This window comes from Oncorhynchus tshawytscha, linkage group LG22, assembly GCF_018296145.1.
Source record: "Oncorhynchus tshawytscha isolate Ot180627B linkage group LG22, Otsh_v2.0, whole genome shotgun sequence".
Lineage (NCBI taxonomy): Eukaryota > Metazoa > Chordata > Actinopteri > Salmoniformes > Salmonidae > Oncorhynchus > Oncorhynchus tshawytscha.
The window spans coordinates 17,747,541-17,757,199 of NC_056450.1; the positions used below are offsets into that span (position 1 = coordinate 17,747,541).

Consider the following 9,659-nt stretch of genomic DNA (forward strand, 5'->3'; position numbering starts at 1 on the left):
TTTCAGGTCTCTCCAGAGATGTTCGATCGGGTTCAAGTCTGGGCTCTGGCTTGTCCCGAAGCCTCTCATGCGTTGTCTTGGCTGTGTGCTTAGTGTTATTGTCGTTTTGGAAGGTGAACCTTCAGGTCCTGAGCGCTCTGGAGCAGGTTTTCATCAAGGATCTCTCTGTACTTTGCTCCGTTCATCTTTCCCTCGATCCTGACTATTCATCCAGTCCCTACCGCTGAAAAACATCCCCACAGCATGTTGCTGCCACAACCATGCTTCACCATAGGTTTCCTCCAGATGTGACACTTTTCATTCAGAACAAATAGTTCAATCTTGGTTTCATCAGACCAGAGAATCTTGTTTCTCATGGTCTGAGTCCTTTTTGTGCCTTTTGGCAAACTCCAAGCGGGCTGTCATGTGCCTTTTACTGAGGAATGGCTTTCTTACGGCCACTTTACCATAAAGACCTGATTTATCGAGTGCTGCAGAGATGGTTGTCCTTCTGGAAGGTTGTCCTATCTCCACAGAGGAACTCTGGAGCTATGTGACTATTGGGTTCTTGGTCACCTCCCTGACCAAGGACCACCTCCCCCGATTGCTCAGTTTGGTCGGGAGGCCAGCTCTTGGAAGAGTGGTTCCAAACTTTAAAAATGATGGAGGCCATTGTGTTCTTGGGGACATTCAATGCTGCAGCCTTTTTTTGATGCACTTCCCCAGACCTGTGCCTTGACACAATCCGGTCTTGGGGCTCTATAGACAATTCCTTCAACCTCATGGCTTGATTTTTGCTCTGACATGCACTGTCAACTGTGGGACCTTATATAGACAGGTGTGTGCCTTTTCAAATCATGTCCAATCAATTGAATTTACCACAGGTCGACTCTATCAAGTTTTAGAAACATCTCAAGGATGATCAATGGAAACAGGATGCACCTGAGCTCAATGTCGAGTGTCATAGCAAAGGGTCTGAATACTAATGTAAATAAGATACTTCTGTTTTTATTTGTAATACATTTAAAAAAAGATCTAAACCTGTTTTTGCTTCGTCATTATGGGGTATTGTGTGTAGATTGAAGAGGAAAATGTTGTATTTAATCCATTTTATAACAAGGATGTAACGTAACAAAATGTTGCTACAGATTGACATAAACTTATTGTCCTTATTATTGTTCTTTTTTCAAGAGAGAAACAGGCAGAATAGGGGAAGGAGTACATGGATAAGGAAACGGCACCCAGGCAGCAACATATTCCAGTCCTTTTATTGTATGAACAGATGACTTTTATTACTGCAAGTAAAACGCTGTCCAATGACATGCATCACACATGCATTTTCATTGGCTTTTCAATGCCCTAATTCTGATAACCATCGTCATAATTTGGAGTCTGAACACTCAATGCAGATTCAGAGTTGTATCACCTTAAACTCTTCAGGCACGGTGTGTGATAAATCAGAAAGGAACCAAACCGGGTGCAGTATTGTAGCCTAGCTCAGTGAAGGCTTTGAGAGAGCCCTGTCGCTCCATGTGAGTGTTACACAGTAGTGTCAAATACCTCATGATGCTCTTTCTTTCATGAACCACTACTCTGCTCATGAAGTTCACAACAAACCTGTTCTGTTCACACTGTTGTTGTTGTTGCGGTTTGAAGTGTCCCCAGTTATTCTTCATGGTTAGAGAATGGGAGTGTCAGGGGGATTTAGACATTTATTAACAGTTTTAAATCAGACCTATAAAACAGGTTCATTTTGACAATGTTGTGCCAAAGTCTCAGAAAAGTGCAGTGGGAAATGAACCATTGTGGAGAGACAAATATAGTCTGGGCAGCTCACAATGTGAGAATAATTGAGTACTGTAGTTGGTGAAATTCCCAGAATACTTTATATCTCTGAACAGCATTGACAAATGCCAGTGCAAAAACAATATTTAAACAGAGTGGAATTTCCTTGGTAGAACTTAGAAGACACTTTTTTTTGCATTTGCCGACTAAAATAGTTCTACATGTTCTTCACCAGTGTGCCTCTTATTTTAAATTATAACCTTTATATCATTTTGTGTAGGATTAATGAGCCATACTTATTTCTTTTATGTTGAAGTTATTGGTGTGTGTGTGTAATCTTTAACGGCTATCTCATGTGTAACTTAATTAGAAATTGGTCAGGTATAAGCATACATATATAAGCATACAACTGCACTAAATCACCATAGCATAGGTTAGGGTTAGGCTACTACGCTCCAGAAAAATAAAGCTTGAAGGAATAAAGGTATTTTTGATGGGAAAACGTACCTTGGGTGGATTTGCTTCCTGAAGCGCGAGCTGGCTGTTGGACAAAGGCGACCAGACAGAAACCTACTAATCCAATGCTCGCGCGCATTATAACGTGCATATGCATAGCTACTTGATACTGTAGTTAGACTGTTGTAGATATTAAACACCTAGCTAGATTGCAACGCTCAACACGCGCAATCGGACGGTCTTTTTTCTAAAAGTGTTGGTCCACCTTTAAAAATAGAATGTGGGACTCTGAAGTCCTTTCCTTTATGTCTGCTTATTCTGTTTCAAGTGATCGGGTTTTGCGAAATGCCCGACAATGTGCAGCAATACTGAAGCGGTGTTCTGTGATCATGTTCTACCCTGGCCAATTTCAATATAAGAGAGAGGGAGAGAGAGGGTTGAGAGAGATGGAGCGGAGCGGAGAGGAGAAGGGGGAGGAGAGATTACGATCCGCGCATTGCTCCTGCTCTCCCTCACGCGCTCTCTCTCTTTCTCCAACTACTTGCAAGGATTTCTTATTCTGCAGGAATTTACAATCAGCTGCTGGTTGGACCGTAGTCGGGGTTGCCATGGAGACGGCTTCCGCGGTTGAGAGGTCAGACTCGGGGACCATGTGCAAACAATGGACTGCGCGCCACACCACCACCATCAAGTAGACCAGTTTTCTCATTCATTGACAAGGGAAATGAGCGTTGCGCGGGGGAAAAATACTCTAAACGTCCAAGAGACAGATACAGTGATTTACAAATAAAGGAGTGCAGTTGATACTGTAGCACCCCATTCACATTGCACAGGTTGTAGCCACTGTACAATAAATCGTAGGTTCGTTATAGCGACTTGTATCCACTGCGCTTGCACCGTCTTCCATGATGGGCTCTCATAGGTCTACTAAAGTATCATCCTTTTTGCCGAGTCAATTATTCGGAACTATTATTTTCTCCAGCAGTCATCAGAATTTGATTTGATGATATCTAATAGCCTAATGGAGTTGTTTTAGGCTGTCAATCCAACACAAACTCCAAAGAAAAAGCCATGAGCCAATCACATTCTAAGAGATCCAGAGAGCAATCACAGCGCACTGCTTTGCAAACACCTATTGAGCAATAGCCTTTAGAAAATTCCGTTTATTTGTCACATCTTCCCCATATCTTTGTGCCCCCACAAGTCTGGTGTAACATTATCGTTATTATCATGACCTTTCTGATCTACATATTAAAGCCTATACATACTCCTTTTTGAAACGAGTTTGTACCCTGTCCAATTTGTCTGCACGACTGCCTGGATGTGCCTATTGCTATACCCATGTGTACAATCTTAGAAAAAAACATGCTATCTGGAACCCTAAAGGGTTCTTCGGCTGTCCTCATAGGAGAACCCTTTGAAGAACCATTTTAGTTCCATTTAGAACCCATAGGGTTCCAAGTTGAACCCTATTGGGTTCCATGTAGAACATTTTCCCCAGAGAGTTCTGCATGGAACCCAAAATAGTTCTACCTGGATCAAAAAGGGTTCTACCTGGAACCGAAAAGGGTTCTCCTATGGGGACAGCCGAAGTATACAAGGAATAGACACAGAAAAAATATGAATTGCCCTGGCCACAGCTCACAAAATGTTTTTCACATCATCTGAGAGACAGCAAGGGATATCTCCAAGCAGTCTGAACTTCACGTCACCTGCCTGTAACATCCCTCAAACGATACATTTACTTTCAATTCACAGCAGGACTCTATTGTTTTCCTCCTCCAGAGGATATTGTCCCATATTTAATATGTATTTGTGTTATAGCCTCTACTTCCTCCTTTTTTTCTTTTCAAGAATCAATAAAAGCTGAACAAAAGGAAACACAAACAAGAATCAGCATGTTCCTGTTCTTTCATTATACCACATGGCTGCTTGTCAACTTGAAAGAGGGTAAGGAAGACAGTTTGCTTTTCCACTCTCCTCCAGAACACTGTATCACTGATCATGTGCTTTATACACCATTAGCAGTGAGGGCCTACTGGGAATGAGACTTGAAATGTGCTTGAATCAAAGCATCCGTTTCTTCCTTCCCACATTACCTGGAACAAAAGCCTAAAAACTGAGCCACTTTTTCACACCTCGGCTTTTGGAACATGGGGATTAGATTCAGCACGGCATCAGTATCAGACAGAAGAAATGCGTATTATATTCTCTTTCCTCTAGGATTGAATCTACTGTGCTGATGCATTTATGTTTAGATGTATGTTTTGAGACAGATAATGCTCTATAATTATGTTCCATAGCTCCTCTGTGTTATTTCTTTTCAATCAAAAGTGCAATTATGGTCTCGCATTAAGATTGAATTGTTATCTCCAAATCATTCTACTACAGGCTAAGTCAGATAATGATGAACATTTAGAAGGCAATCTGATAAAATCTTATCCGTAAAGATGGATATCTCTGTGGCTGATAGAATTGAAACCTTTAAGAGTTCAAAGGTACAGAGAAACAGAGGTTTACCCAGGATTAATCTATGAAGTGTATTTACCTTGCAGGGTGGAAGCCACTTTCTGGGAATGTCTAATGCTCCTTATTAACATTTGGGGCGGTAAAATGAAGCCTGATCAATACACTTTTTCTTAAATCTGAGGATGTGTTGGAATTTCATCTCATTTAGAATTAAGAATCACCATGGGCACTACTCTTCTGTCGTGAACCTTCATTTCATGAATCTTAATGGTTTCTCTAGAGTTGTATTTATAACCAGAAATAATCAGACAACGTATAAAAATGCCCTTTAAAAGAAATCCCTCCTGGCTTGTAACAGACATCATTTGAAAGGATTCATAGTAATGACCATTTATATCCAAACTGTGAAGTCTGTCAGCCTGGCCTGTGTAATTATAATAACATCCTTCAGAAGAAATATGGAAATGTCCCAAACCCAAATCTCCAGGTAATTGTGAGCCCTTATACAACCAGACGAACTGAGAGTCACTGGGGAGCCAGAGAAAGTCAGGCCACCGTGTCAGGGGAGCCTGGGAGCTGTAAGTGATGCATAAGCATCAGCATAGTTTTTTAAATGGGCACGGCAGTAACACTTACTTCATTAAGGGCCTAGCGGTGTGCATGGGCATCACTCTACACACAAACGGGGCTATTTTTACTTGAACAGACACATAGGGGAAGCCCAGGTAATGTTTAATTTATGACCCTAGTCGTCATGAAAGGACTTCAGTTAAACTGTGAATCCGGAGGAAAAGGAAAGGGTAAAGAAAGAGAGTGAGAAAATACAGCTGCAGGCTGCAATACAGGCTTCTCCTATTAGATAAGCACACAGCCCCACTATGCAACCAAATGGCATCATATACTTCGGCAATGGGACTCTACCACACCATTTTACATGTATCCAAAGCAACATCCATTTCGTGTGGGTGGCCCCAGTGGAAAACGAACCCACAAACCTGATGTTGCAAGTGCTTGAGCCACACAGGACCGAGTTGGTGCCCAGCTCATTCCCCCTCTTTTCCCCTCCAGGCAACACCGGCTAGGTTTCAGTCACCACCACAGGCCCAGCAGGGTCTCTGGGCATTGACCATGCCAACTCCACAGGGGATCAGATGGGGGAGTTTTACACCACATTTCAGCACTGGCAACCCGGAGAACATTGTGGGCTGGCCCCAGGAATTCACCTGACCACAGCCCCAGGCGCTAGCACCACGAGAGAGAGAGAGAGAGAGAGAGAGAGAGAGAGAGAGAGAGAGAGAGAGAGAGAGAGAGAGAGAGAGAGAGAGAGAGAGAGAGAGAGAGAGAGAGAGAGAGAGAGAGAGACTGGCCTTCTCTGGTTGGTCAGCAGATAGGCAAGGATACAGTATTACTATGCCTGCATGAATGTGAATGGTTCTAATCTAAGGAACATTATGAGACTTGCTGAAATAAAACACACTCCTGTTGTTTTCTCATAGATGTGTGTTAGATGAGGGTTGCCACTTAATATAATGTTTACATACCCTACATTACTCATCTCATATGTATATACTGTACTCTATACCATCTACTGCATCTTGCCATCTTTATGTAATACATGTATCACTCGCCACTTTAAACAATGCCACTTTTATATGTTTACAAACACTACATTACTCATCTCATATGTATATACTATACTCTATACCATCTACTGCATCTTGCCTATGCCGTTCTGTACCATCATTCTGTACATATTCTTCATCCCTTTACACTTGTGTGTATAAGGTAGTTGTTGTGATATTGTTAGGTTAGATTACTCGTTGGTTATTACTGCATTGTCGGAACTAGAAGCACAAGCATTTCGCTACACTCACATAAACATCTGCTAACCATGTGTATGTGACAAATAAAATTTGATTTGATTTGGGTTAGAGTGTTAGATGAGTTGGAACGTTAGCATGAGTGAATGGAATTACTATGCTCTAAGGCTATGGTTGATGAGGTTCTTGTTTTTCAGTGCAGAGTAGATAGTGTGTGAGCTAGAGTCTTATCATGTAGATGAGAGTGGAGGGGAGGGTTGGATAAGATGTGCATCAGGATTGACGTGTGTGTGTGTGTGTGTGTGTGTGTGTGTGTCTGTGTGTCTGTGTGTCTGTGTGTGTGTATGCATGCGCAATAAGGGACAGGTAACTGCAGACAGGAAAACCAAAGGATATGCCTAATCCTGCTAAATCCTTCTTAAATGTATGAGTGCTCACATTACTAAAGCCATTATCGTCATATCATGCCATTATGTCATCAACTTTTACAGTTGTACTTAACTATTATCTGTCTGCGCACATACAATCACAAGTCTGTAGATGACTAGGCAGGTAGGATAATGGAGATGCCTCCCACATGTTCAGATGGTGACCTGTTTGAATGAGTTAACTGGGCTGGGTAGCTGCACACTCAGCAGTGGCTTTAATGTACAGAGCATCTGCACTAATCCCCCTATGATCATCTAAGATCCAGCCTGAGACAGACCTGGCAACCTCCCACACAGGTACAGTCAGAAGATGAGATCTGGCAACCTCCCGCACAGGTAGAGTCAGAAGATGAGATCTGGCAACCTCCCACACAGATATAGTCAAAGGACGACTGACCGCCCAAGACAGCAACCGACATAGAAGACCATGACCTCAATGTGTAGCCGAACATGGTTTATGCCTTTATCCCAGTCAGCATCTGACAAGGTCTAGAGGAGCGTCATAAATCTGGAGGTTTGTATTTTCACAAAGTAGAAAAGGATACTTGTGATAGATTAACATAGAACTTGTAGACTAGACACATGTTCGATCCTTTTAAGAAATGTTACGTGAAAATAAATCTATGTCTGATTCCTATAAATTTACCTTGACAAGCAAACAGACTAGATCAAAGATGACTGCACAGTTGATGCTTTGTTGAGTAATAGTTTACAAAACATTCAGACTAAGTGCCACAGGCCAGGACCAGTCCTAACCCTTTTTATTTTACTCTGGAGAAAATAAATGATTTCCTCTGAAAGAGATCAAAACGATCACGCCACTCTGAGCCCTCTGGGTCACCCTGGGTCAGCCAAGGTTACACTTTTCAGGGCAAAACAAATTGGTTATTGTTATCCAGCCTGCCTCGCTGCACTGTTGCCAGGGCCCAAGCAAAATACTTCATTTCAAACCTCCAGTGGAAGAAGGTTCAATTTGATACAAGGGGAAGAAAACACAATTCAACAGTTCAAAATTCATACTGTTAACTGGAGGCAATTCCTCTTATTAGTGAGTTACAAATTACCAACATTTTGTACAAAATGAATGACTTAATGGCTCATGATGAACGGTATGGAGTATGAAATACATAAAACACAAAATGGAAATTGCATTAGTCTGCATTAGTCATTCATTCATTGCTCATTTATTGCTCTGTGTTATCGCCAAAGAGAAAGCTGTTAAAACGTCATTGTTTCCCTCTCGCGAACGGAGAATTCTAATGATATTATATAAATATAAGTCTGACACTAACTAGGAGCATTCTTTCCTATGAGAGAGCAACGTTGCAGACTGTTTCTCCTCCTGTAGTTTTTGTTTTTGGATGAAGGTGCTCACATCACATCATTCCTTGGCAACAATAGAAACTACAAAAATAAATCCTCATTAAATCCACACAATATGCAGCATAATCCTGTCTGAAACGAAGCAATTAGGTCATTATGAACATCTTACAGGGGGTTATGAAAGAGGATGACGGTAAAGCCCATCAGTTTGTTTAGAAGTCTGTTTGGGCTGTCTGCCTGAAAGTAATACAGATGACAACAGGCAGCTAAACGGGGTTCCACTATGTTCCCTGGGCCCTATGTTCCCTGGGCACTATGTTCCCTGGGCCCTATGTTCCCTGGGCCCTATGTTCGATGGGCCCTATGTTCCCTGGGCACTATGTTCCCTGGGCCCTATGTTCCCTGGGCCCTATGTTCCCTGGGCCCTATGTTCCCTGGGTCCTATGTTCCCTGGGCCCTATGTTCCCTGGGCCCTATGTTCCCCGGGCCCTATGTTCCCCGGGCCCTATGTTCCCCGGGCCCTATGTTCCCTGGGTCCTATGTTCCCTGGGCACTATGTTCCCTGGGTTGAGGGAACATAGGGCTGAGGAAACATACAGTGGCAAGAAAAGTATGTGAGCCCTTTGGAATTACCTGGATTTCTGCATAAAATTGGTCATCAAATTTGATCTGATCTTCATCTAAGTCACAACAATAGACAAACATAGTGTGCTTAAACTAATAACACACAAAGTATTATATTTTTCTTGTCTATATTGAATACATCATTTAAACATTCACAGTGTAGGTTGGAAAAAGTATGTGAACCCCTAGGCTAATGACTTCTCCAAAAGCTCATTGGAGTCAGGAGTCAACTAACCTGGAGTCCAATCAATGAGACGAGATTGGAGATGTTGGTTAGTGCTGCCTTGCCCTATAAAAAAAAACTCACAAAATTTGAGTTTGCTATTCACAAGAAGCATTGCTTGATGTGAACCATGTCTCGAATAAAAGAGATCCCAGAAGACCTAAGATGAAGAATTGTCTACTTGCATAAAGCTGGAAAGGGTGTTCATCAGTCCACGGTAAGACAAATTGTCTATAATTGGAGAAAGTTTAGCACTTTGCTACTCTCCCTAGGTGTGGTCGTACTGCAAAGATGACTGCAAGAGCACAGTGCAGAATGCTCAATGAGGTTAAGAAGAATCCTAGAGTGTCAGCTAAAGACTTCCAGAAATCTCTGGAACATGCTAACATCTCTGTTGACGACTCTAGGATACTAAACAAGAATAGTGTTCATGGGAGGACACCAAGGAAGAAGCAACTGCTGTCCAAAAAAAAACATTGCTTCACGTCTGAAGTTTGCAAAAGTGCACCTGGATGTTCCACAGCGCTGCTGGCAAAATATTCTGTGGACAGA

The 9,659-nt window shown here is 42.2% G+C and overlaps 1 protein-coding gene across 4 annotated transcripts in view; it reads right to left on the reverse strand.

The window, feature by feature from the left end:
• LOC112221974 (signal peptide, CUB and EGF-like domain-containing protein 3) overlaps positions 1-2,699 on the reverse strand; it is a 101,276-nt gene extending 98,577 nt beyond the window's left edge. For all 4 annotated transcript variants that reach the window (XM_042303873.1, XM_042303872.1, XM_042303871.1 and 1 more), the window contains exon 1: positions 2,272-2,699. In XM_042303873.1, the coding sequence (XP_042159807.1) occupies positions 2,272-2,377 (106 nt within the window). In that variant the 5' untranslated portion in view covers positions 2,378-2,699. The remainder of the gene's footprint in view (positions 1-2,271) is intronic.
• Positions 2,700-9,659: the final 6,960 nt, after the last annotated feature.